The sequence below is a fragment of the Cutaneotrichosporon cavernicola genome (assembly GCF_030864355.1).
Source record: "Cutaneotrichosporon cavernicola HIS019 DNA, chromosome: 7b".
Classification (NCBI taxonomy): domain Eukaryota; kingdom Fungi; phylum Basidiomycota; class Tremellomycetes; order Trichosporonales; family Trichosporonaceae; genus Cutaneotrichosporon; species Cutaneotrichosporon cavernicola.
In genome coordinates, this window is record NC_083400.1 from 989,796 (window position 1) to 1,015,000 (window position 25,205).

The 25,205-nt window shown below is 57.4% G+C and overlaps 13 protein-coding genes across 13 annotated transcripts in view; 5 read left to right on the plus strand and 8 right to left on the minus strand.

Annotated features, from left to right (window-relative positions):
* Positions 1-771: 771 nt before the first annotated feature.
* CcaverHIS019_0706050 (uncharacterized protein) lies at positions 772-2,461 on the plus strand (the record flags this gene model as incomplete). Its single annotated transcript, XM_060604057.1, has 3 exons — positions 772-808; positions 842-1,194; positions 1,244-2,461. The coding sequence occupies 3 exons, from the start codon at positions 772-774 to the stop codon at positions 2,459-2,461; spliced, it is 1,608 nt and encodes a 535-aa protein (XP_060460289.1).
* Positions 2,462-3,858: 1,397 nt separating this feature from the next.
* On the plus strand, positions 3,859-5,559 carry CcaverHIS019_0706060 (uncharacterized protein; the record flags this gene model as incomplete). Its single annotated transcript, XM_060604058.1, has 5 exons — positions 3,859-3,997; positions 4,038-5,060; positions 5,112-5,149; positions 5,185-5,374; positions 5,408-5,559. The coding sequence occupies 5 exons, from the start codon at positions 3,859-3,861 to the stop codon at positions 5,557-5,559; spliced, it is 1,542 nt and encodes a 513-aa protein (XP_060460290.1).
* Positions 5,560-5,879: 320 nt separating this feature from the next.
* CcaverHIS019_0706070 (uncharacterized protein) lies at positions 5,880-10,055 on the minus strand (the record flags this gene model as incomplete). Its single annotated transcript, XM_060604059.1, has 1 exon — positions 5,880-10,055. One exon carries the CDS (start codon positions 10,053-10,055, stop codon positions 5,880-5,882), a length of 4,176 nt encoding a protein of 1,391 aa, XP_060460291.1.
* A 780-nt stretch (positions 10,056-10,835) lies between these two features.
* On the plus strand, positions 10,836-11,594 carry CcaverHIS019_0706080 (uncharacterized protein; the record flags this gene model as incomplete). The annotated part of the gene is made up of 2 exons (XM_060604060.1): positions 10,836-11,033; positions 11,073-11,594. 2 exons carry the CDS (start codon positions 10,836-10,838, stop codon positions 11,592-11,594), a joined length of 720 nt encoding a protein of 239 aa, XP_060460292.1.
* A 77-nt stretch (positions 11,595-11,671) lies between these two features.
* Positions 11,672-12,206, minus strand: CcaverHIS019_0706090 (uncharacterized protein; the record flags this gene model as incomplete). Its single annotated transcript, XM_060604061.1, has 3 exons — positions 11,672-11,678; positions 11,730-12,143; positions 12,184-12,206. The coding sequence occupies 3 exons, from the start codon at positions 12,204-12,206 to the stop codon at positions 11,672-11,674; spliced, it is 444 nt and encodes a 147-aa protein (XP_060460293.1).
* A 418-nt stretch (positions 12,207-12,624) lies between these two features.
* Positions 12,625-13,455, minus strand: CcaverHIS019_0706100 (uncharacterized protein; the record flags this gene model as incomplete). The annotated part of the gene is made up of 1 exon (XM_060604062.1): positions 12,625-13,455. One exon carries the CDS (start codon positions 13,453-13,455, stop codon positions 12,625-12,627), a length of 831 nt encoding a protein of 276 aa, XP_060460294.1.
* A 436-nt stretch (positions 13,456-13,891) lies between these two features.
* CcaverHIS019_0706110 (uncharacterized protein) lies at positions 13,892-15,352 on the minus strand (the record flags this gene model as incomplete). The annotated part of the gene is made up of 6 exons (XM_060604063.1): positions 13,892-14,025; positions 14,088-14,160; positions 14,447-14,645; positions 14,698-15,010; positions 15,058-15,135; positions 15,184-15,352. 6 exons carry the CDS (start codon positions 15,350-15,352, stop codon positions 13,892-13,894), a joined length of 966 nt encoding a protein of 321 aa, XP_060460295.1.
* Positions 15,353-15,708: 356 nt separating this feature from the next.
* On the minus strand, positions 15,709-16,269 carry CcaverHIS019_0706120 (uncharacterized protein; the record flags this gene model as incomplete). The annotated part of the gene is made up of 3 exons (XM_060604064.1): positions 15,709-15,919; positions 15,970-16,151; positions 16,186-16,269. 3 exons carry the CDS (start codon positions 16,267-16,269, stop codon positions 15,709-15,711), a joined length of 477 nt encoding a protein of 158 aa, XP_060460296.1.
* Positions 16,270-16,831: 562 nt separating this feature from the next.
* CcaverHIS019_0706130 (uncharacterized protein) lies at positions 16,832-17,877 on the plus strand (the record flags this gene model as incomplete). Its single annotated transcript, XM_060604065.1, has 2 exons — positions 16,832-17,052; positions 17,103-17,877. The coding sequence occupies 2 exons, from the start codon at positions 16,832-16,834 to the stop codon at positions 17,875-17,877; spliced, it is 996 nt and encodes a 331-aa protein (XP_060460297.1).
* Positions 17,878-18,401: 524 nt separating this feature from the next.
* CcaverHIS019_0706140 (uncharacterized protein) lies at positions 18,402-18,912 on the minus strand (the record flags this gene model as incomplete). Its single annotated transcript, XM_060604067.1, has 2 exons — positions 18,402-18,424; positions 18,468-18,912. 2 exons carry the CDS (start codon positions 18,910-18,912, stop codon positions 18,402-18,404), a joined length of 468 nt encoding a protein of 155 aa, XP_060460298.1.
* Positions 18,913-20,767: 1,855 nt separating this feature from the next.
* On the minus strand, positions 20,768-22,174 carry CcaverHIS019_0706150 (uncharacterized protein; the record flags this gene model as incomplete). The annotated part of the gene is made up of 5 exons (XM_060604068.1): positions 20,768-20,934; positions 20,989-21,048; positions 21,096-21,202; positions 21,259-22,115; positions 22,151-22,174. 5 exons carry the CDS (start codon positions 22,172-22,174, stop codon positions 20,768-20,770), a joined length of 1,215 nt encoding a protein of 404 aa, XP_060460299.1.
* A 478-nt stretch (positions 22,175-22,652) lies between these two features.
* CcaverHIS019_0706160 (uncharacterized protein) lies at positions 22,653-23,186 on the plus strand (the record flags this gene model as incomplete). The annotated part of the gene is made up of 3 exons (XM_060604069.1): positions 22,653-22,769; positions 22,804-22,968; positions 23,016-23,186. The coding sequence occupies 3 exons, from the start codon at positions 22,653-22,655 to the stop codon at positions 23,184-23,186; spliced, it is 453 nt and encodes a 150-aa protein (XP_060460300.1).
* A 1,031-nt stretch (positions 23,187-24,217) lies between these two features.
* Positions 24,218-25,205, minus strand: part of CcaverHIS019_0706170 (uncharacterized protein) — a gene marked incomplete at both ends in the record, with an annotated part of 1,116 nt that continues 128 nt past the window's right edge. The window contains 3 exons of the mRNA XM_060604070.1: positions 24,218-24,820; positions 24,879-24,987; positions 25,089-25,205. The exon at positions 25,089-25,205 is cut by the window's right edge and continues 128 nt beyond it. Coding sequence (XP_060460301.1) covers positions 24,218-24,820; positions 24,879-24,987; positions 25,089-25,205 — 829 coding nt within the window. The remainder of the gene's footprint in view (positions 24,821-24,878; positions 24,988-25,088) is intronic.

Below are 25,205 nucleotides of genomic sequence, written 5' to 3' on the forward strand. Positions count from 1 at the left end.
ATCTCGTGAACATGATTGGGCTGGACAGCAGTCCGCCCGGCTCCGATATTATATCCCCGCGTTTCTCGCCAACATGCCTTGCGCCGTGCCTCAACCGCAAGCCTGACGCAAGCCACTGACGCAGCGGCGCATACAGCCTCAGGTGTGAGGTGAGTTGCCACGTGAGTAAGACCAGGAGGAGAGGAGGAGAGAATGAGGGGGGCTCCGGAGATCGCCAAAGTCAGGCGCGAACAGCAGGGCCCAGATGGCCATTTATACTTGAGCATTTCATGTTCATGTTCATTCTCGGCGATTGCCTGGCTGGATTAGTGGTTGATGCCCACGTTCGGCTCAGGCCGGTGGCAGTCTGCCAAGAAGCCGATGCTAACCGACATGATATCAAGGATATCTGCCTCTTTACAATCGTTCCACAAGCATGTCAACGATGTCCTTGGCAGCGGTCATGTGCGACGTGTGATGAATGGTGAGCCGAGATGCCGAGACAAGTTAATGCACGGGTCTCGGCCGAGTCGCTAGTGTGGTGTGAATGACCTCCTGTTGGCCAGTTGCCGGTTGTCGCCCATCCACTGCCCATACCAGGAACAATTAAGCTCTTGGGCTGCAGCTCACTTGTATTGACTTGAAAGGCACACTCCCACACCCCCCACTCCGTCGCACTTGCCCGAACTCGTCGACGGCTATGTCGGGTGAGGGGATTACTGATGCGAGTCGGTCCCATCGCCAGCGGAGACTTAAGCAGCCTCGTTGTGGCCGACCTCGATGTGGCCCATTATGACAACTAGCACCAACCACCTCCTTAGCGTCCCCAGTACGTCCAAACAGTGGTCTGGCTGACAGATAGACAACACGCACCGCAACTGGTGGAAAGACAGGTCTCTGCGCCTGAATCTCCTACACTGCGCCGGCTGCTGTCTCTGTGTCTTCTACCTGGGTTATGACCAGGCACTTCTCGCGGCACTCCAAGCCATTCCAGCATGGAACGCCTACTTTAACACACCGACGGGTACGACGCTCGGTCTAATCGCGTCATCGCTCTACTTCCCGGGCTTGTTCGCTTCGTTCTTTGGCAGCTGGGTGTCGATGAAGTACGGCCGCAAGCCCACAGTCTGGATTGGGTCGGTGCTCATCATCATCGGCACCTTTGTCAATACATTTGCCACAACCACTGCCATCTTTTGCGGCGGGCGCGTCTTGGTGAGTCTCGAGGAGAGGAGTGACACGTACTGTAGCAAGCTGACTTCAGATCGGAGCTGGCGGCGCCATCACCAAGGTAGCGGCGCCTGCTCTGCTCAACGAGATCGCTCACCCACGCATCCGCTCCGTCGTTGCAGCGAGCTACTATGGATGGTTCTTCCTCGGATCCTCGCTCTCGTCCTGGCTCTGCCTCGCCGGCCTTTACATTCCGAACGACTGGAGCTGGCGCATGCCGTGCATGTTCCAGCTTTTAGCACCCATTTTGGTCATTGCCATCACATTTACCGGCCCCGAGTCGCCGCGCTTTCTCATCAATCAAGGTCGCAACGACCAGGCACTGGATGTCCTCGCAAAGTACCACGCCAACGGCAAGGTCGATGACCCTCTCGTGCAGCTCGAGTATAGTGAGATCTGCGCCGCGCTCGAGTCCGAGGGCGAGGAACACAAGTCGTCTTGGATGGACTTGGTCCGGACAAAGGGCAACCGAAGGCGGATCACCATGGCTATCCTGATGGCATGTGGAACCAACTGGACTGGTTCAGGCCTCCTCGGGTACTACCTCACTCCGATTCTCGCCAGTGTTGGCATCAAGGACCCTAAGCAGACCACCTCCCTCAACGGTGGTCTCGCCCTGTTCAACTTGCTGTCCTGTGAGCTCGCCGCGACGCAAGCCGATAGGATCTCTCGCCGAGTTTCATTCTTCGTATCAGGCGCAGGAATGATTAGTTCCATTGCCATCGTGACGGGAATGTCCGCAACCTTTGCTGCAGGCAAACAGGCGTTCGGCATTCCGACCGTGCCGTTTATTTTCATCTTCTTTTTCTTCTACGACATTGCATGGATGGCCCTTCCATTCCATTACTGCACCGAAATCATGCCATTCCACCTGCGCACAAAGGGCCTCGCCATCTTCACTGCTGTCCAAACGTTTGCCAACGGCTTCAACCAGTTTGTCAACCCGATTGCGTTCAAGGCGATTACATGGCGGTTCTACATTGTCTATATCGTGATCAATGCGGCCTACGCTGTGTACTTTTTCTTCTTCCTCATCGACTCACGAGGCATGTCGCTCGAGTCGACGACACTCCTCTTCGACTACCCACGCAAGGAGGCCCGCCAGCGTGCCGAGGAAGAGATGCAGGCCCGCGTCGCCGCTCGTGCCGAGGCCGCGATGACAAAGGCCGATCTGAAGACGGAGAACAGCGAGATCGAACTTGTCGAGGATGCCGCCGAGCTCAACAAGGATGGGAACATGTACAAAGCGTAATGCGGCAGAGAGGGGAGGGGATTTGTAAGGGTGAATGAAACTAAGAATATTATCTAATATTCGGCATGTAGAAGTGTCCGTGCGGTAGAGTAGACCCTCTGCTCCTCTTTCACATGGCTCCTCTCAAAATCCCACACGGCTATTCATCCTTGATAAGCCCACATTCCCCATGCTAAGCAATTCAAGCCACTGTATTTACCAGGTAACTAGCTGCGACGGGTTGCTGGGGCGTTTCAAACAGTCAACGTGTGGTACATCCACTATCCTCGTGCCGCTTGAAGCAGGACAGGACACGCAACCACGTGTTGGCGAATTCCTTTCACTTCCCCTCCTGGCATCCTCCAGGTCCCCGCAGGCAGTACGTCCAAGTTCCCCAGTCCGAAAGGCAACAGTCCTCCCGGCCACCATCAGATCCAACATGTGAGGCTAGAGATGGGCAGAAGGACACCGGCAACGCCGGCCGCGGACAATCAATGTGCCGTTTATCCCTATCTGATGGCCCAAACCTTGCGCCCGAGTGCGCCTCGTATTTCTCCACGTCTAGCCGGTGGCCGACGATTGATGCGTTCGAGAACTCTCAATGTCACGTGCGGGCGCAGGAGGACAAACACAAGTTCGCCCGCATTCATCGCCGCCCGGGCTGACATCGTGCCCCGCCTTGGCATCTGCATTGCAGATTCAGACACACTCGAGATACGACAGCGAGTTCGGTGCCCGGCCTTCCGTCCAATTCGCAAAATAGACTGATCCGATCCACCTGTGGGCATTTTGACACGATCTCTGATGTGTGTGTCAAAATTGTCGCGGCGAGTGAGCAGTTTACCGGATGGCCGCGCGGCCTACGAGACGTAATGTTGAGTTTTGAGGACAACTTCGCCCTTGTGACGTCGCAAGCAGATGAGGTTGGCGCCCGGCACCCTAGCACCCGGCACCCTAGAACTAATCGGCCTTCGAGCTGACAAGAGAAAGCACTTGGAGATGGCGATGACTGTGTTACTCTATCCCCGGCCCCAGTAGTACGCTGGAGCTCTCCCGTGGCCGGCAGGTACGCGATGTAGGCGCTCAGATTGAGTATGCCACCGGCAACCGTTAACACGCCAAGCTGGTGTGCCGATGAGCAACGCCCTGCACTCCGTTCATGGACCGACGGGCGCCCAGATGGCAGAATGGGAGTGTTATGCCCACATTGCGGCTTAGGCGTCGGCTGTGACGAACGAGAGAAAGTATGACCAAACGCAAGATTCATCCCCACAGCTTTGTCCACAATGGCGCTATAAAACCATCGTGTGCCACCTTGAGATCGTCATCCGCCTGGCACTTGCCATCCTCTCCTCACTGTCCCTCTCTCCTTCCTCACCTCTTTTTTACCCAATTCAACGTCGACAAGCCACATCATCATGACTGCTGGTACAGAGCCCGTTCAGACAGGGATCGCCCACTTGAAGAACAACACAGACCCGAAGTGGTGGCTCGATAAAGGCATGCGCAAGCTGTCGCTGGGTATCTTTGTTGGATTCTGCTGCTCTATTCAAACTGGTAAGGCTCAACTGATTCATTTGGCCGTCGTTAACTCCAGGGTATGACGGCGCTCTTATCGCGTCTCTGCTGGCGAACCCTCGCTTCTGGGTTGCGCTCGGAAACCCAAGCGCCACCAAACTCGGTCTCATTGTCGCCTCCCAGTCCATGGGCACAATCCCAGGCCTCATTCCCTCGGCCATCCTCTCCGACTTGATGGGACGCCGCTTCGGACAAATGTGCGGTTATTTAATCCTCATGGCGGGCGCAAACACACTGGCCTTCGCCAGCCCCTTGAGCCCCAACTACATGATTGCCGGTCGTGTCATTATTGGTTTCGGCTCGGGTATGACCACAATCGCAGGTGCCCCGTATACCGCTGAGATTGCACACCCCCGCAATCGTCCCCAGGCCACCGCGCTCGTCCAGGCTTGCTTCTTCATTGGCAGCGTGACATCCGCCTTCGTTTCTCTCGGTTGTTTCATGGGGATCGACAACGACTGGAGCTGGCGTCTTCCTCTCTTGTTGCACAACGTCATGCCCATCACCGTCCTCTCCCTCCTCTATTTCGTTCCAGAGTCGCCTCGCTGGCTCGTCAGCAAGGGTCGCGTTGACGAGGCCCATCAGATCCTGGCCAAGTACCACGCCAACGGCAAGATGGATGACGAGTTGGTCGAGTGGGAGCTCGCCGAGATCCAACGCGCACTTCAGATCGAAGAGGTTGCCAAAACGACAAAGTTCAGCACCTTCTTCAAGACCAAAGGGAACCGCTGGCGTCTGGGTATTATTGTCTTGACTGGGCTATCGTCTCAGTGGGTTGGCAATGGTATCATCACCCTTTACGTCGTCTCCATCCTTAACTCTGTCGGCATCACCAACCCTATCGACCAGAAAATTTATAATGGTTGCTTGCAGATCTGGAACGGTATTTCGGCAATCAGCGGCGCGCTCGTCTGCGAACGTTACGGTCGTCGCAAGATGTGGCTCACCTCGTGCATCTCCCAGTTCATCTCCTACTCCATCATCACTTTGTGCTCGGCCCTCTACGCCAACGGCAATCACGCTGCGGGCTATGTCGTACTAGGTAAGAGTGGTCCCCTACTGAAATAGTCGCCACATCATGCTGACAGACCAGCTGGTTTATTCCTGTACTTTGCGTCTTACGCGATTGCGGTTCGTCCACGGACAGAATGCCCACTAACAAGCAGTTCACTCCACTTCTCCTCGCCTATCCCATCGAGATTCTCCCCTTCTCTCTCCGCTCCAAGGGTGTCTCCCTCCTCCTCATCTGCTCGCTTAGTGCCACCCTGATCAATACTTTCCTTAACCCAATCGCTCTCGAAGCCCTCGAATGGAAGTTCTACTTTGTTTTCCTCGGAGTCCAGGTCCTCGTTACCGGTGAGTAATTGTTGCCACAATACTTACAGCGAGCTTTGATCTACTTCTATTTCCCCGAGACCCAGGGCCACTCCCTCGAAGAAATTGCTGTCATCTTTGACGGCCCTGCGTCCAAGGCCACCCCGGACGACGCTGACGACTTCGCTGCCCCGGCCGAGCGTCGCCCCACACTGGACCCGCAGTAGAATGCCCTCCCTTACATAGGCCCTTCCAGAGCGCATGAATGAATGTGATGAGAGCTACCCTAGGACATGTACAGGGTATCCGGGTGACCTGGTGGTGCATCGCATCGGTAGCACGGGAGATGGTGACATAGTTGGTCCGGCCAGCTGGTGTGGGTGCAGACGAGATCTAATCAAACTGACTGTAATAGATTTCAAGTTACTTAGCCCGATCAGTTAATCGGGGTCACCTGGAGATGCCATCAGTCAGTCGGCGACTCGTATTCATGTGCGAATCTCATTCACCATATTTCATTTCTTCTACTGACTACCTCGACTACACATCACAGAATTCCACCCAACAACCCACCCTTGCCCTCCTTTCCCCCACCGGTCACTCCCGACACCGTGTCTGTCACCGTGTCTGTCAGACCCGACACCGTGTCCGTCAGCCCCGACACCGTTTCCCCAATCTTGCCGAGCCCGAGACCCTCGAGCACCTTGTCGATGCCGAGGCCGCCGAGGAGGCCATTCACCAAACCGCCGAGGCCGAGGCCGTTGAGCAAGTTGCCGACAATGCCGAGCACGCCGCTGAGGAGCAGGCCGACGCCGGCAAGGATCTGACCCAGCGGTTGACTCAGCAGACGCCAGAGCGGGTTGAGCTTCTTCTGTGCGCGTGGCATTCCCTCGAGCTTCCGCTTGGCGTCGTCGATGGTCTTTGCGACGGTGCCCGTGAGCTCCTTGAGCACCTCAGCGAGGTGGTACTCTTCGGGGGTCGCCTCGTGCGTCGCCGCCTTGTACTTGGCATTCTGCTGGATCCTGCCGTCCGGGTCCATACCGCGGATGGTGCCGTTGGCCTCGGAGAGTAGCCTGCCACCCTCCTCGATGAGGGGGCGCACCTGCGCCACGAGCTTCTTCTCGTCGAGTTGGTCCTTTGGAGTGTTCTCGGCGGCCTCAATCTTGCGCGAAATCTTCTCGCAGATCGGCTTGACCTGGTCGAGCGTCTGCTGAATGCAGTAGGCCAACTGCTTTGCGAGCTTCTTGTCTTTTTCGGCCTGATCGCGCTCCTCGACCACCTTGGGGTCTTCCTCCTCGACGTCTTCGCGCTCAGCATGACCGACCACGTTGCCGTTCTTGTCACAAATGTCGCCGTCGTCGTCAACCTCGCGGCCCGCCAGCTGCTTGGCGTCACCCTGGACGAGCTTGCCGACGACGTCGCCCGTGGGCGACAGAACCTTGCCGTTCTTGTTCACCTTGCAGCCGACGAGCCCAGTGAACGGGCCCGACTTCTCACCCTCGCGGCCGCCTTCGTACACGAGCTCCGCCTTGCCGATCACGTCGCCGCTCTCGGACAGAATGTTGCCATTCTTGTCGCACATGCGGCCGACCATCCGCTTGGGGTTGCCGTCGACGACACGGCCGAAGATCGAGCCGCTGCTGTCGACGATGTTGCCGGCCTTGTTGACGCGCTTGCCCGCGAGGGACGACAGGTCAGGTGCTTCAGGCTCGGCCTCGGGTTCGGGTTCCTCCTCCTCCCAGCGCTCCGCACGCCCAATGACATTGCCGCTGCGGTCGAGAATGTCGCCATCCGCGTCGACGTGCATGCCTCGCAGCTTCTTGGGGTCACCCTCGGCGACCTTGCCGACACGCTCGCCATCAGACACGACGTAGCCCTTGCGGTCCACGACGGCGTCAGGGAATGCCTCAAACGGTGCGGACTCCTTGTCCATGGCCTCGAGCTCGTCGTCGGGGATGAGCTCGGCGGCTCCAATCTTCTTGCCGCTGTCGTTCCAGATGTCGCCGTTCTCGTCGACGATCTTGCCGACAAGCTTGGAAAGCACGCCCTCCTTGATACGGCCGACCACCTTACCGTCCACGACAACGTTGCCGCCCTTGTTGACCTTGCCGTCCTTGAGGCGTGAGAGGTCGACCTCGTCGTGGGCTGTGGGTTGAGTTTCGTCCGAGGCGGCGTCGTCCGCAGCGGAGGCGTTGGAGACAGTGTCGTCGGCAGACTCATCGTCTGCCCTGGACTCCGCGGCAGCGCCATCGGGGACGCCGGGAGCGGCGTCCTCGGGGGCCTCAGCATCCTCTTCAGCTTCCTCAGCGTCAGATTCAGCCTCGACAGCCTCAGCGTCCGATTCAGCCTCGACAGCCTCAGCGTCCGATTCAGCCTCGACAGCCTCAGCGTCAGAGTCAGCCTCGACAGCCTCAGCGTCCGATTCCGCCTCGACAGCCTCAGCGTCCGATTCAGCCTCGGCAGCTTCAGCGTCCGATTCCGCCTCGACAGCCTCAGCGTCCGATTCCGCCTCGACAGCCTCAGCGTCCGATTCAGCCTCGGCAGCTTCAGCGTCCGATTCCGCCTCGACAGCCTCAGCGTCCGATTCCGCCTCGACAGCCTCAGCGTCAGAGTCAGCCTCGGCAGCTTCAGCGTCCGATTCCGCCTCGATAGCCTCAGCGTCAGATTCAGCCTCGACACCTTCAGCATCCGATTCCGCCTCGACACCTTCAGCATCCTCTTCGGCTTCGGCATCGGATAGGTCCTCGGCTTCGGCATCGGATAGCTCCTCGGCTTCGGAAGCGGATAGGTCCTCGGCTTCGGCATCGGCGTCAGATTCAGCCTCGGCAGCTTCAGCGTCCGATTCCGCCTCGACAGCCTCAGCGTCAGATTCAGCCTCGACACCTTCAGCATCCTCCTCGGCTTCGGCATCGGATAGGTCCTCGGCTTCGGCATCGGCGTCAGATTCAGCCTCGGCAGCTTCAGCGTCCGATTCCGCCTCGACAGCCTCAGCGTCAGATTCAGCCTCGACACCTTCAGCATCCTCTTCGGCTTCGGCATCGGATAGGTCCTCGGCTTCGGCATCGGACAGCTCTTCGCCTTCGGCTTCGGATAGCTTCTCGACCTCCGCCTCGGGTTCCTCGGCCCCAGACGCCTCTTCGACCTCTTCCTTGTTCTTGACGTCTTCAACGTCTACGGCGTCGCTTTCGTCCTCGGCAGCTTCGGAAGTGTCGTCCCCGGCCTCAGAGGCGGTTTCCTCCTCACCGGAGTCGGCTTTCTCCTCGTCCTTACCGGAGACAGCGTCAACTTCGATGCCTTCGTCAGCCTCGGCATCGGACGCCTCGGACGCCTCCTTTACCTCCTCCCCGTCGCTTTCGTCGTCCTCAGACACCTCGTCGTCCTCAGAAGCCTCCTCCCCGGAATTTAGCTCGGGGTTGAGCTCCTCAGCGGACTTCTTGACGTCGTCCGGGGACGCGGCGTCTGGTTTGGGGAGGGACTCGTCGGCGTCCTTGGGGAGGGACTCGTCGGCGTCCTTGGGGAGGGACTCGTCGGCGTCCTTGGGGAGGGACTCTTCGGCGTTGGCCTCGGTGGGTTTGGCTGGCATCGCGGCGCTGTCGGTGCCCATCGGTGTGGCAGTCCCACTCTGCTTGGCACCCTTTGCCTTGACGCCCTCGGCGCCTGGGTTGGGGGTCTTGATACCCTTTGCCTTGACGCCCTCGGCGCCTGGGTTGGGGTTCTTGACACCCTTTGCCTTGACGCCCGCGGCATCTGGCTTGGGGGTCTTGACGCCCTCGGCGCCTGGGTTGGGGTTCTTGACACCCTTTGCCTTGACGCCCGCGGCATCTGGCTTGGGGGTCTTGGCACCCTTTGCCTTGACGCCCGCGGCGTCTGGCTTAGAAGTTGGCATGTCAGCGTCCTTGGGGATGGACTCCTCGGCTTTGGCCTCGATGGGTTTGGCCGGCATCGCGGCGCTGTCCATCGGTGTGGCAGCCCCACTCTGCTTGGCACTCTTTGTCTTGACGGCCGACTTTGCCTTTGACTTGTCGGATTTGGAGGCGTCCTTTGGGTCCACGGACGGTGTGGCGGGTGGCTTGGCCGACTTTGACTTGTCGAGCGCCTTCTTGGCCGGCTTGGTCGCGTCCTTTACAGCGTCGGTGGGGTCGACTGGTGCCTTTGGGGCCTTGGACTTGACCTTTTCGGCCATGTCCTTTCCTTTGGCAGTACCGCTCTCGAGGTCCGCCGGCGACGATTTAGAGGCCTTTGCCTTGCCGGCGTCCACCGGCGCTTTCTTGGTGGCGTCCTTGCTGGCCGCCTTTGAAGCAGACGTCTTGTCGTCGAAATCCTTCTTGACTGTGGACGCCTTGTCGCCGACATCCTTCTTGACTGTGGACGCCTTGTCGCCGACATCCTTCTTGACTGTGGACGCCTTGTCGAGCGCTTGAGACGACTTGGAGGCCTTTGCCTTGCCGGCGTCCACCGGCGCTTTCTTGGTGGCGTCCTTGCTGGCCGCCTTTGAAGGGTCCGCCTTGTCGCCGACACCCTTTTTGACTGTGTCGCCGACACCCTTCTTAACTGTGGACGCCTTGTCAAGCACTTGCTTGGGGTCCGCCTTAGACTTGACAGCCTCTGGCTTATCTCCGAGATCCTTCTTTGCGCTGGAGGCCTTGTCGATCTTCTTCTTCGGCTTAGCCTTGTCTGTAGCGCCTTCCACGGGTTTCTTTCCTGATTTCACAACGTCGGACATGGTGTAAGCGATGGTTCAGATGGTTTGTGAGCAAGCTGAGCAGAAAACTCGTCGTCTTTTAATAACAATTCGTAGTTACTGATATGACGTTTCTTGGGAGCCCCATCGAGAGCATGTGGCAAGTATGTGGTTCTGGAGATGAGAACCGACGAGGGATGAACATGACATCTAATGGATCGTATTGCATGCAATGTTGCTCTGGCGTGCTGCTCTCGATGCTCCTTGCTCCTAGAAGCGTCATAATCTGTACGTCACAACCGTCACAGGCCGTCATGCATGTTGTTGTGGAGAAGAGACGCGACGAGGGATGAACATGACCACTCATGGGTCGTATGCCATGCAGTGTTGCTCGGACATGCTGCTCGGACATGCTGCTCTCGATGGTCCTCTGTTCCTAAGAAGCGTCATACCTGTACGTCACAACCGTCACGGACTGCCATGCATGTTGTTGTGGAGATGAGACGCGATTTGGGCTGGACTTTGCATGTCATATCATCATGAGCCGTCAAGTTGCTCCGATGTGCGGCATGTGGCGTAGAACAACACATTGCTCCAAGCCACCCACGTCACAACTAGCTTTCTGCACTGCAATTCCCTAATGTGGGCCAAACAAGCGTCATTGTGGAACTCCAACTGGCGTGGCCGAGAGTGTAAGACGAAATTCTGCCGGGCTGCGCACACTGCGCGTAGCAGGGTCATCGCTGGTCCCAAGGTCCTCGACTTGCGAGCCCTCGCTGACATGTCCAACTCACGTCATTCTTGTCGTCTTCTCACTCCACCATGGTTCTTGGCCTCATCAGTGCGATTGCGGCGTGCCCAGCAATCATAGGAACAACAGAAGCGGTCCGACACGGCCAGCAGGCCAACGCACGCGAACGCCACCGCGGGGAAAAGTGCAACCTCATCGTCGAGCTCCCCATCAAGAATTCGTACAGCGGTAACTTTGACGGCGCGTTGGTGGTGCTCAAGGATGGAAAGGTGAGTGGGGAGGCGAGGCAAGCACAAGGCTGACCAAAGCTATACGTACAACACGCCGAAGCCAAACTCGGTCACGTGCACCCCTTTGCCGGGTACTACCTGCCGTACCCCGACAACCAGGTGAAATGGAAGACGGCGGGCTGGAAGGGCGAGGGACTCGTGTCGACCATCAACAAGGAAAATCACCTTAACTGGGTCTATGTCGATCGCGAGACGCAAGAGGTGCGATATGGCGTCAAATCGGTCGCCATGAGCCACCACACCGGACCCTGGGACTGCACGACCGTCGACAAGCGCATGACATTTGAGGGATGGGAAGGATTCGTCGCTGTGCAAGAGGACGATGAGCAGTGGGCCCTTTATTTCGACCGCGACGAAGACGGACTTCAAGGCGAGGGGCTCATTGGCAGCCAAGGGCCGCGGCGGATGCTCGAGGTGCAGCTCCGACGGCGCGAGCGGCCAAAAGAGTACGAAACGGCAATCGACGAGCGCGTAGAGAGGGTTCAGGCAATGCGAGAGGCGGCCAAGCAGGCAGAGGAAGCCGAAGTAGACAAGGCATAGAAGCATGAAAGCATCAGAAATACAAAGTGGCGACGAAGCACGGTTTAATCACTTCAGAGTTTTCATCTCCTACAGAACTAGTCTCTTTTTCTGTCAGTCCCGCCGTGGTTATGAAAGGTTTAACCTACTACTTACAGAAGCCCGATCGTAATGTCTCCCTTGACTCGCGCCGACAGATGCACCTCCACGTCAAGATCGAGCGAGATTTTGATCTTGAGGCTCTGCTTCTCATCGCCCTCCTTGTCCCGCTTCTCCTGGATCTCTTTCATGTGTTGCTCGCCAATGGTCTGTGAGATCATGTGTTTGCGTTCGCGCAGCGGCTGCATTGCGACGTCGTCTATATTGTCCTGTTTGCGGGGCGGTCGGGTCAATTCCTGCGGTTCGGCATACTGCTGGGCTTGGCGTTGAGGTGCAGCCTGCTGCTCATACTCCTCATCGCTGCTGGCATCGCTCTCGGGCGCCGGCTGCGACTGTTGATTCTTCTTGACGGTCTTCTTCTTGGTCGGCGTCTTCTTGGGCTTGTCGGACGCATCGTCAACGTGCGTCTTCCTGCGAGCGGTCAGTGGGGGGTTTGGGTCTTGGGGCGTACTCTTCTGTTTGAGTGGCGGACATGGTCAATTTGGGTTTAATTGTCGTGCAATTCGGCGGCGCACTCCTTTTGATTTTGTTTCTTTTATCAAGTCAATTTGAGGGGACCAAACAGCCATGCAGGCATCTGCATCATATCGGGGTGGCAGAACCACAACAAAAAGAGGTTTCTGACGTCATCTTGGCAATTGTTGCTCAACTGCGGCATGAATTATGTCAGCGCCGACGTCAGAAGAAAGGAGGACTTGTGCACAGTCTCTGGCATCCTCCTGTGCACCATTCCCTGGGGTCATGGCGGCTGAATAGATGTCTGTTCTAGCGTGTGGCATGCAACCCTCCCTGCCATGTGCAATAACCCGGGGACGCTCTCGGCGTGCACCCTACGCCGCTCCGAACACGCCACAAGGGTTTGACACATGCGTTGCATGCTCGTCATCATTCTCTATAGCAACTTTCGGCCTGTAACTAAACCGCCGACCCCATTGACTGTTGCACCCACAGTGTTGCCCACAGTGTTGCCCACAGTGTTGCCCACAGTGTTGCCCACGGTGTTGCCCGCAGTGTTGCCCACAGTTTCAGGCTCCTCATTGTCTTCCGCCGTCACTCCACTCAGTCCCAGGGTGGACAACACTCCCTCCACGCGGTCGACGACCTTATGCAACCCCAGACCGCGGAAAGCCTTTTCCCTCATGCCACCCAGACCCACAAGGCCTAAAGCCTGGTCGATTACCCCGAAAAGCCCAGTGGCCAGCAGCCCGAGCGACGCTCCCAGTGACACCAGCACGCCCGACAGCAGGACAGCCACGGACGCGGCAATCTGCACGAATGGCTCCTTGATGGCGTTCCACCACGGCCTGAGCTTTGACATGACTGCTTTTGCGAGGTGGTGGAATTGCAACCTGAACGTCTCGGCCTCCAGCAACAGGAAGCGCGCCGTAAGGAGAAGCCACTCGGACCACGCCAGGGCGCAATGGGAGGCGGACACTCGAGAAACGCAGATGGCGTCGGCTTGGAAGGGGTTAGCAGCAGTAGTGCCTTGGTACTTACCAAGCCAAAGAACAGCGGCCGCGGCCGCCCACACATGGACGAACTTGTGGCTTGTTTGCGTCGCTAGGAGCATCATTTCGACGCCCACGGTGATCATGGCGAGCCAGGTAGTGAAGGTGGTGCTCTCGTCGGACGTTGATGACACGGCAACCATTGCAATGGCGCCGGCCACAGACGCTACAGAGCAGTAGAGTCGGGCAGTGTGTGCGTCTGAAAAGACTTCCATGGTGAATGTTGTGGAGATGAGACGTGTCATTGCCTCTATTATGGCTAAGTTCAGTGTTTTTATCCTAACTATGCATCCGACGTCATCCCATCCACCTGTGCAGAACTACTATCATCTCGGGCGTCGGAGCAATGTCTGTGGAGCGGGTCTCCGCCTGTAACGGAGCTTTCCTGTTGCGCTGCGAGCGGTTGACCGTAGGTGGCGGGTCCGACGGCAACGTCGGAGGGGCGGGGGCGTGAAGAGTAACTGTAGGTTGTACATCCGACGGCGGAGAGAGGCTATCCATGACGGCAACCGTGGGTGGGAGATCTGTCTTCGGAGAGGGAGGCCCAGACGGGCTACTTGGGGGAGGAGGGAGGGCTCGCCAGGGCAGGAGGTGTGCCGCGTGAAAAGGGCAGCGGTCGAAGTAGTTGCCACTGACCAAGCATGCCTTGTCTCAGGTCTGGACTGCCTCCGTGAGCTGGTGCTGGAGGCCGGGCGGGCGCGTGAGCCCCAGGACGGGACGGGGCTTCAGGCCGCTGACCATGGCGCCGTTGTACAGCATGGCTTCGTCCGGGCCGCCGGGCTGGACTGGTGCGTGAGCCAGTCGCTAACACGGTTGCGGGACTCTGTGCCCCCTGGCGAGCAGTGACTTTGCAACGTGTTCCGCACGGCGGCGTAGTGGGCGCGGCGCCGAGTTTGGGTGGAACGGGTGCTGGCGAGGAGCTTAGGTCAGCTGTGGCGCGAGTTGCAAGTGGCCTGGCCGCCACTAGAGGGCCGGTTCTCACGCACTGGGCCCGTGGGTGCGAGTTGTTACCGAGGATCCGAGCAAGGGCAATCGACTGCGCAGTTGGCACACACAACTTGACATACGGCTACAATTGTACAATACACTGCGTGATCCCATCTGTCTCCCTGTCGAGACGCAGGCGAGCCCTGCTTCACTTTTGGTGTTTGCAGCCGAATCAGGACGCAACAGCCCAGCTGTCGGACCTTATGCCTCGCGGGATACCGCGCTGTCGCGGCCGCGATTGGCAGCGTCGAGGTTGTTGACGGCGGTCACTTCCTCGGGCTCGTGGACAGAATCAGCCACGCCGAGCTTGTGGACGACGGTGTCGGCGTCCTCCATCTTGATGCGGGCAGCCTCATCGGCCAAGATCTGGTTGCGAGAGGCCTCGGCTTCCACATCCATCGGCAAGACAAAGACTTCACTGGGCGTCAGCTTGTCCCTTCCCCAGTCAGTTCCGGGCCCGCGCCACGCACACTTTGGAGCCAAACAAGGTCATGCCGTCCATGTCGTCGAGCTTGTTGGCGTCATCGGTGTGGAAGAACTGAACCTCGGCAATCCACTGATGCTCTCCTTCGGCGCCGATGGTGACGTGGTGGACGGGGCCGATCTCGCGCAGAAGGTTGAACAGAATCATCGGTGCGCGCGCGTCCTGGTGGGGCTTGTGTGCGAGGGCAGCGGCGGGGTTCCTGTGTCGGTTGTTAACGCGCTTGTGGCGGGGAGCGGGAATGCAAGGGTCGCCCTCCATGGGCAGCACAAGGCGGGTGGTGTAGAGATCCAACTGGCCAGCTCGGTCAGAGTTGACGCGGTCGACGGGGCTCCAGAAGGAGAGGTACTGCCCGAGCAGGGCGCGTGTGAGTTTGCGATAGCCAGGCAGCAGTCGGCGTCTTCTGGTGTCGCAAACTCGAGACGCGCTAAGAGGGTCAGGGGCTTCTGGGGATATCGCGGTCCTAGGAACTCACCAGCGAGCTGTCCATCATAGAAAGACAAAGTGTGGGGAGGGCAGATTGCTAGAAGTGTCGCGCGCAGCCACGACTTGTTGCTGAAGGGCCTGACGGAGCGACAGATGACATCCTTGGTCGTGTAGCTGGGGGGAGGGGAGGGCTGTGCCAAGGCCGGGATGGATGGCATGGTTGAATACAGGAGGTGGCGATGGATGAGGAGGATGAGAGGATGAGAGGATGAGAGGATGAGGAGGAAGAGGATAAGAGGAGGAAGGATGAGGTGGATGAGGATGACAGTGTTGTTGTTGTGTGGAATGTAAGACATCAGGTGATGTGCCCTGAATACTGTATCAAGTGCACCACGTTGACACAAAGACGAGCCAGGGTTTATCGTTACCAAAGTTGACCAAACCCTCAAGTTGAGAGGGTCGCCATCGGTCGGTCACCATACAGTACGTCATGCAACTTTGTCGGTGAATTTCATCTTGTACAACCCTCGCAGATGTACAGCCATCCTTGCATTGTGCATGTCTATGGCCGTAACTAGGTCCAGCGGATGTCTCCAACCAGACCAAGCTGCGAGCATGCCCGGAGGGCGCCTTCCTCGCCCATCTCCTCGACAATCTTACCACCCTCCATGCGGAATACGGTGGTCCCTGTGAAGCGGATGGCCTTGCCAGTGTTTGCAGTCTTGAGCTCCCCGATGGCCAGATCCGCAAAGGCCGGGCCAGTGTGAGTGCCGCCTCCGTCCCAACTAAAGTCGTCAGCCCTCTGCCTTATCGACCCTCCCCCGGTTCGACTCACCGGCCAACGACAAAGTCGCCCTCAGGAGTGTTCTCGGCGATGAGTGGGCCCACACCCCAGAACGTGAGGTCGGGGAACGACGCGCGGAAGTCATTCAGCATTTTCTTCGATGCGTCTCGGCCTTTGATGGGGCCGTGCATCGGGTAGTGGATCAGGTAGTCGGGCACGCAGAGCTTGTCAACCTATAGTCAGCGCAGCGAATGCGGCATGGCTTACAATATCAACATTGCCCTTGCCCCAGTACTGCTCAAAGTACTCGGCAATGACCTTCTTGTTGTCTTCGGCGGTGAACTTGGTCATTTTGGCGTGGTTTGATTTGCGTTGCTGTTGGGTGGCGAGGGGTGAGGAAGGTCGTGAAGACTTGTTGGTTGTTGGAGCGTTCTCATCCCTCCGCGAGGATTATATATGCTGCAGCGTGGAGAAATTGTAGTAGTCGGCGCTTTGAGATAACGTTGCTCATCCGTGTTCGGCAGCAAAAGCAATCTCCCGCCCCCCCCCAAATGTGAGAGTAGACGTTGAAAGCAATACCTTCCGGTAAGGCACCACCAACTTCGAAAGCAATAACCGCACGTGCCTGGTATTCAAATGTGGGAAAAGAGGAACCCGAATCGGATTGACTCTTTGAAAGCAACATCAGAATAATTGAGCACTCCCAGAATCTCCCCGACTGGCGGACTGACCACTGGTTTCAAGTGAGAAGCTCCGACCTCCGACTTACTTCAAAGGCAACAGGCTCCGACCTCCGACCTACTTCAAAGGCAACATTTCCATCTAACAACATGATATAAAGACCAAGTCGACAGCAAGATGGAGTCTATAAACCAGCGCTTCAACCTCTTCACCAAGCACTTCAACAAGTACAATGTCCAGCATCACAGTCTTCAAGGGTTCGGCTAGCGGCAAGGTGGTTCAGCACAAAGCTACCACAATCCTGGAGCCCCAGGGCAAGCAAGTCCTCATCGAGGTGACCCACTCCGGCATTTGCGGTACAGACGAGCACTACCGCAAGCAAGACATGGTTCTTGGCCACGAAGGCGTAGGCATCATCCGTGCCGTCGGTCCCTCTGTTAAGACTTTAAAGAAGTGAGTCACCGTCCGTCGCCAGGCATAAATAACCAGATGCTAACGAGCAGGGGCGACCGCGTCGGATGGGGCTATTGCCATGGCAGCTGTGGCTCGTGCCGCGAGTGCGACCGTGGCCAGCAACTCTACTGCGATGAGAGGCAGCTGTACGGCTCGACGAACTTGGACCAGGGTTCATTCTCGACACACGCGATGTGGGACGACGAGTTTGTCTTTGGCATCCCCGACGCCATCTCATCGGAAGAAGCTGCGCCGCTCATGTGCGCTGGCGCTGCCGTCTACTCGGGCCTCAAGTCTGGCAACATCGGATGGAACAGCCGAGTCGGGATCCTCGGGTTCGGCGGACTTGGCCATCTGGCACTCCAATTCGCTGCAAAGATGGGCTGCGAGGTCGTCGTTCTCTCACATTCGAGCTCAAAGGAGAAAGACGCTCGATCACTCGGCGCCTCCGAGTTCCACACTCTTTCGAGCATCGACTCGGACAAGTTCAAGCCTGTCGACTGCCTGCTTCTCTCAGGAGCACAGCAGCCCGACTGGAACAAGGTCGTTCCCCTCGTGCGCCGTGGTGGTAGCATCATGGCCATGACTGTCGACATGTCCGAGCTCAATGTGCCCTACATGCTGCTAGTCATGAACGCGATTGCGATTCGTGGCAGTCTCCCTACCCCGCCCGTCCTGCATCGCGAGATGCTCGATTTTGCGGCTTTCCACGGCATTCGGCCAATCGTCCAGTCCTTCCCTTTTACCGAGGAAGGCATTAACGAAGCGCTAGAGCGCCTGGGCAAGGGGGAGATTAGATACCGGGCGGTAGTTGCGCGGGCTTAGATAGTCCTCTAGCACAGCATGCTAGCATGAACCGTGGTTTGACTCTCGAAGAATCATGCAGAGCCATGCAAACTGCTCGTTCTTGCGGCCCAACTGTGCCGGATAATTCACGTCCGTTGCTTGAAAGATCAGGTAGGAGGCTTTACAGTTCCACGGTGGCAAAGAGCGCGCAATTTTGACCACGATGATCATGACCGAAGATGTGGATACAGAGGGGAACGTATAGACGCACTGTACTTTAGTCTGTGATTAAAACAACATGCTCCGCCCTATGGCCCTATTAGGAGCCCAAGCCTCTCATCACTGGATTACGGATGCGGCCAGGACCTGGCTGGCGTTCGCCACGTGCGGAGCTATAAGTGCTACCATGCATTTTGCCTGGTCGAGGGATTTGAAGCAGTGACTGGCTCCAACTCCAGTGCATGACGCTCATCTGGAAAGCGTTCCATACTGCTGCCCATGGAAGTGCACCGCCAGTATAGACGAGGTCCCTGCTCGCCAGTAAGGGCCCGGTGTCGACATCCTCAGCTTCTTACTGTTCGCACAGCTTCGATTAGCTGGAAACACTCCAAGCCATCGACTAGACTCACTGCCTCTCAGGTTACGAGCGAAACGGACAGGCGTCAATCCCACGCTGCTCTTGAACACGCGCAGAAAATAGAACTTGCTCATGCCGACCATCTCTGCAAGCTCCACGAGGCTCGGCACAGGTCTGCCGGCCTGGACGGCTTCCCGGATAATGACTTGGGCGTGTGCGACGGCAATGCCCTGTCGAGCTTCGTGGGGGCTCGCTAAACCTTCGGGTAGACAGCGTTGGCAGGAGCGGTAGCCCATCACCTGCGCCTGGATGCTGTCGGTGGCAAACTCGACGTTTTCACGTCGGGGGCGGCGGGAGGGGCATGTTGGGCGGCAGAAGATCTTTGTCGACTTGACGCAGTACACGAAAGCCGTCTCTGCACAAGTATCGCGCCCAAGCACGGCCGTCCACTTCAAATCGTCGGTTAGGTACGCAGAGAAGCTTTCCGGTGCAAGCATGGTTGATGACAGACCATCCGATTGTGGATTGCTTGGTTTCGAGCTGGCGACTGGGTCTCAGCGGTGAGCGCCCGTCATTACTCACCGTCTTGTAGCAAGGTACCGACGTCTATGTCAAGCGAATGTGGTGTTACGAGGCCCGAATCTGACAGTGTCCCTGCAGGTCAGTGGGGCGATGGATGGAGGGGGGAATTCACAGTCAGAGGCGGTGGCGGGCGAGAGTGACGACGTGGTGAGCGGGGAGGTTTGCCCTGTCGACGAGGTGGTGGCTTTTTGTTAGCTCGCGCCCGCTCCTTTTCATCCTTGTTATTCTCACTACTGGTAGGAATGCCCAGGCCAAGGGCTTCAAGTAGTTGTTGATCCACAGACATCGTCGCAGGCGCCGAGTTGGGAGAGAGAGAGAGAGATGGAGACAAACAGTGGGGTGTGGAGTGTGTTTTCGGGATGACCGAGAGTTGACGTAACGTTGCTTTCAAAGTCGGATATCGGCAATTTTGGATCACCGCTTCATCTCCGCTCGCCCAGATCGCATTCCACAAGCGGAACCGTTGCCTTCAAAGACGGAATGAGCGAGCGATGCGTGTACGCGTCCAGTATCCAATCTCTTACTGAGCTGCACGCCGAGAGTGCCTCGTCATTCATACGTGTCGCTCCTGCACTTACCTTCCTGTCTCAATGGAGACGTGCCAGTGTGCACATGAAACAATGGCTGCGGCAAAGGCCATCAAAATTGAAAACTGAACACCTGTTGCGCACCACTCTATCTGCAAACCATCTCGGCTGAAGCCCCATCTCATGGGCACAGATTGCATTTGTGGGCTGTGCTCTGGGCTTGGTGTCTCATACATGCCTTCTGTCCCATGCGACAAGAGCTAAAACCTCACCCCAGCTGGTCCCTCAAAGCGAGCTGGAACATCCTGTCACTGTCACAGCTCACAACCGTTGCTCTTCCTCAATTTCTCGGGACCTTGTTCACTCCCCCCTCACTTGGTCGCTTCCCACTGCCCTCGTGGAACTCCTGCCCGTAGCAGGGTACTCGTCCTGGTCCACAGATTATTAGAGGCTCTCCATAATGGCACTCTTCTGGGACTCCAGTGTTGACAGACCTAAAGTCAGCTGAAGGCACAGTCATGAGATGCACGAGGCAAGGATCATGTTCCGCGTGCCGTCAAGCTCGAGCTCGTCGAGGAGGAGATGGTACGCAACATTTGTGGCGACTCTCTTCTTAGGCAGGTCATGGTGCAACGGTGTTGTGTCAATGTCTGAGCGCGACGCATACGGCACGTCTACTGATCCCAGCTTCATTCCGGGTCTTTCCGGATGATGCCGCCAACCTCCCCTGGGTATCGCAGAGAAATGCGGTAAGTCCCTCGCTGAGGCAGCATTGGCATCCTCAAAATTACTGCTCACTGGCCACCCGGACCGTCGACGTGGCTTCGTCGGTGTTCTGATCCCGATTACAATTCCGCAGGCAGGCACTACCTCACTTGTAGAAGTTGCAGAAGCACTTCTGGCGTCCTTTTTGGTGAAGATGCCAGCTGTTGGGTTGTCCGTTGCTGTCGACAGCCGACCGCCGCCAACACCAGCACCCTCAAATATGTGCTGATGCACCGAACGTTATCCCAAGGTCACGCAGGTTCTAGTTCTGAAATTAACATCACCAGGATTAGGTGGAATGGCTGGCTATGCCCCTCACCGCTATCACAGACCCTTCAGCACGAGCGTTTCTAGACGCCTGACATACAAGTGGTGGTACGACATGGCGGTGAATAAGGTTCGAGCAAGTGAAAGATACCTAGTTCGATAACTAGCACTCATGGTGGTGCATCCAGAAAGCATAGCTCTCGTGTTAAATCTACAACAGTGCACCCTCAACAGCGAGGCCCTCCACCAAGTAGATGCGGTTCTCCGCAAAGCACACCAATTTCCCTCCAGGCACGAAGCAGAAGTTGGCGCAGCCTGCTCCGATGTTGTCATCAGCTAGGCCAAGCACTATCTTTCCAACGAGTGTGCCGTATTTGTCTGCCAATCAGTCCTAATCAGTCCTAGTAGTCGTGCCGACTGAATGCGACTCACTCCACACGTGGACACCATCACCGCATCCCGAGTACACGTTTCCCAAAGTATCGCACTTGACTGGCAAGCATCAGCGGATGCCCAGCATCCTTTTTGTAACCACTTACTACCATCCGGCACACCACAGTCGGCAAACGCAAAGAGGCGGCGATTTTGCAGGGACGGTCCTCCAATATCCAGGTCGACGCCGGGCCACACGACATCAAACGCGTAGCTGGGGATGGTCAGTACTACGCAGACTGCCCATTCTATGCTCCGACGTTGACTCACATTGTGCTCGGCTTGTGAGGATCGAGCGTGCCGCAGCCCCGAATGTGCGCGGTATCTGTCACGTAGCACGTCTTGCCGTCGGGGCTGAAGCAGATGCCGTTGGGGTGGTCAAAGCCGTCTGCGACGGCGCGGATGTCGCCCGTCTCGGGATTGAAGACGTAGACTTGTGAGGGAAGTTCGGGCGTATGGCGAAAGCCCTGCTCGTGGCCGTATGTGGGGTCAGTGAACCACACTGTGGAGCCGCGAGCCGGTAGACGGGACGACTCTGCCTCCCCGCTGCCAGGAAGATCCTCGGTCGACCTGGGTGGAAGGACAATGACATCGTTGAGCGAGTTGAATGCGCGACCGTGGAAGTTGTTCAGAATCGGCCTCACGTCTGCTGGATTGCTAGGATCCACCAGTGTGAGCGCCGACGGCACGCCCCGACCCGCGCCCTGGTCGCAAAACAGCAGGTAGTCGCCATACGGGCACGCGCCGTTGCCTCCATACACTGGTAGCTGGACGGGGTTGACTTTGCCTGTTCCGAGGTTTATACGGCTAACTTCCACTGTGCGCTCACGGAGGCCGTCAGAGCGCGTCGGCCCGTCATACAGGTTGGAAGTGAACCATACCTCGCCCGCACCGTCGTGGGTGGGAACCCACACGCCGGCTTCGTGTGCAAACGAACGATCCTGGGCGGCTAGTACTCGTACCGATGGAGCTGGACCAAGGAGTGCGAGGAAGGACGGGTGTGTGGCCACGAACGGACTCGACTTGTTACCCAGCGCCGCAGTCGTGTCGGTGCAGAGAATGGTGTCCTTGAAAGGATGGCGCTGGAAGCCGTTTGGTAGCACGGCGTGCACTTTCGGATAGAGGAGCTGCCTGTTAATGTGGACTGTCCGATCGCACCCACCTGTACGGAGCTTGGGAGGCTCATCGTGGGGTTGGGAGTATGGTAGCGTGCAATGGACAGAATACAGTTCATAAGAAGTGGGTGGTTTGGCTACATGTTTCACTAGCGCATCCCAACTGGTCACAACAACCCGGCTGTAGGCGGCTCCCACTATCCGTCTACAACCGTGATCGTGAGCTTCATCACTTGACCTGTTCTCACTTCTGCAAGACATGCACCCTCCATTCATATTGTCCAAGCTAAGCGGAAACGAGAAGCGTGGATTGCAGGATGCGGATGAGCAAGCAAGGTACCATATGCCCGCAAGGGTGACAGGAGGAGGCCACCCATCCCGCCTCTAGCCGCTGCTAGCGTGTAACTCACACCGCTCTCGCCACGGAGCCTTTTGGACAGCGTTCACATCAAGCAACGAAGGTGGGCATGTTGATCGCGTAGTCTCAAGAATTGCTTCCTCATCGACACAGTTGGCCGCCGCAAGCTGCTCCTTGTGTGCATCTCACTCATGGCTGTATGCTTCTGCCTCGAAGCAGGCCTCGTGTACAAGGTCGACACGACCCACAGCAAGGCAGCGGGAGGGGCGGCAACTGCGTTTCTCTTTGTGTATCTCGGTCTCTTTACTGTGAGATTTCTAGCCCGTTCTCAGCTGACCCCAGATTGGCTTCCAGGCAGTTGTCTGGGTCTACCCCTCCGAAATCCTTCCGCTTCGTCTCCGCCAGAAGGGTTCGTCAATTTCTACGGCCTGCAACTGGATCACCAACTATGCGGTTGTCCAAATTACGCCCATTGCTCTGAAGAAGATTCACTACAAATTCTACATTGTGAGTAGTATTGACCTCTGGAATGACGACTCGAGCTGACGGACAAGGTCTTCGCAGTCATCAACGCCGCCTTCCTCCCTCCCATTTACTTCTTCTACCCCGAGACCAAGGGTATGAATTTCGAGGATGTCGACCGGCTGTTCGCGGGCAACAACGTCCGGGCATTCGAGCACGATGCTGAATCCAAGCACACCGACACACAGGTGCAAGAGGCGTAATCTATTAGTCTGTTTTATTGCCGTTATTTGGGTGGTGCCGACGTAATTTTGTAGTAAGTTTTGTGATGCTAAATGTGAAGGCCAGCATGGCTAGCCGCGTCATGCGAATGAAATGAGTCGGGAGTCGACTAGTTGAATGTTGATTATGTGGAGAATACCGCCGTCTCTCTGTCTCTTCCTCTCTCTTTCTTATACACCCTTGACACATGACGATAAACGACAAGCTGCACAGATTCATATGAGCGCTCAAACCCACATCCCCATACAGTACCCTACCAAAAGTGTTCGGACAATTTGGGCCCGTGCCTCCACTTTGAGGTGCCACACCCGTCTTTGGAAGACCGCACACGACAAGGGATAGAGATGCATGGAAGGACTTGAAATGAAGCTCTAAGCATAGTCAGTGACATATTCTAAGGAATAGACTACCGATGGATAAGAACTCCTCGAGCGCAGAAAACCCGGTGGAATATCCCAGCGAGTGGCAGGTCAAAATATTGAAAGAATCCTCACTTGCCGCCGAGCGCACCTCGAGTGCCGAAGGATAGTGCACTGGAGGAGCGTGGAAGCCCGCTTATATTGGTCATGGCTAGTCGTCGTGATGGGCATTGCCGTGCATGGTGATGGGCGCGGGTCAGCGAGCCGACGGAGAGGTTGGCGGGCACGTGCTATGAAGGATCTGGCTACGTCCTGGGGGTATTGAACCCTGGGTCTCATCACGGCAGCTAATACAGGCACGATAGCGGGACTGTCTGTCCCGGGGTCGAGCATGCTGCATTGCAGTCATTGCGCATCGAAGCCAAGGAAGCAGTAGAGTGATGGGCTGCCCCCTGCTGTCTGCATCATTACAGTCGTCTCAGGCACATTCATACGAACCTGCTCTTGGGAAAGTCTGCAGCGTTGACTGCGACACTTGGAAGGACCTCATACACATGATACATCTGGTAACGATACAAAACACAGCAGTAGACGTTGTTCTGGAGTCGGGGTGGGAATACACGAAAGGCGGTTCTCGGAATGTCAGGTGTCTGTTACTTTGGCGGGTTGACATGGTCGTCGTCGCGGTCAGCACCAACGGCCGTGTGGAGTAGGGTGGGTGACGCGGCAGTTCGCGCACGCGACTTTGCGGCCGCGGCCAAGACCGACTCGGAGCTGGATATCGAGTCGTCGGTCGTGGTGGTATCAGTCGACGGGCAGAGATCTGGGCTGCTCGTGCCAGCCTCCCATAGGGCTTCATCGGAGTTGGCCTGAGCGTGTCTGTCGACACGCATGGCCGCAACGGGCCCCGGGACTCCTTGCGCGTTACAGTCCTCCTCGACCGGAACTCCTTGCCAGTTGCGCTTGAATCTGGTGATCACTCCAGTGCGTGTGTCCACCGCGAGTGTATCCCACAGGCCCGACTTTTCCACGTCGCCGGGCCCGTAGCGGCGCAGAGCCGCGCGCGCAGCGGTGCTGGGCGGCGGCGGGGCGTACCCTTCGTTCGTGTCGCGCAGCTGCCACAGCTGGTCCATGTACTCGACGACAAGGCGCTCAAGTGCAAGGTCGCCCGGCACGTCGTTGCATGTCGGGTTGCGCGGCGCCCACAGCGCGATAACGCGCTCAGCACCTGGCAGTTTTGCAAGAGTGCGCATGCCCTGCGGACGGGGATCAGCATGCATCGCAGCATGGCGGCGAGCACAAGAATAAACTCACCGTATCAGCAACCTCGGCGGCGGCGGCCCGTAGCCACACATGCCAGTCCGCGACGCTGCCCGAGACGGACACCTTGGCCGCGCGGGACTCGACACGCGCCTGGTCGTTGCTGTCGTCAGCGTATGAATTGACACAGCAGTGATGAGCGGTTCGATTTCACACACACACACATAGGGTTACACCCCCACTCTCTCTCTCTATCGCACTCACAGCTGAAGGACCACGTCGATAACAGCAAAGTCAAAGTCGACGCGGTCAATGTCGTCCAACGTCCCGTGCATGACAGCGCGCGCCAGCTTACGGCTCGCCTGCTGCGCTGCAAAGCGC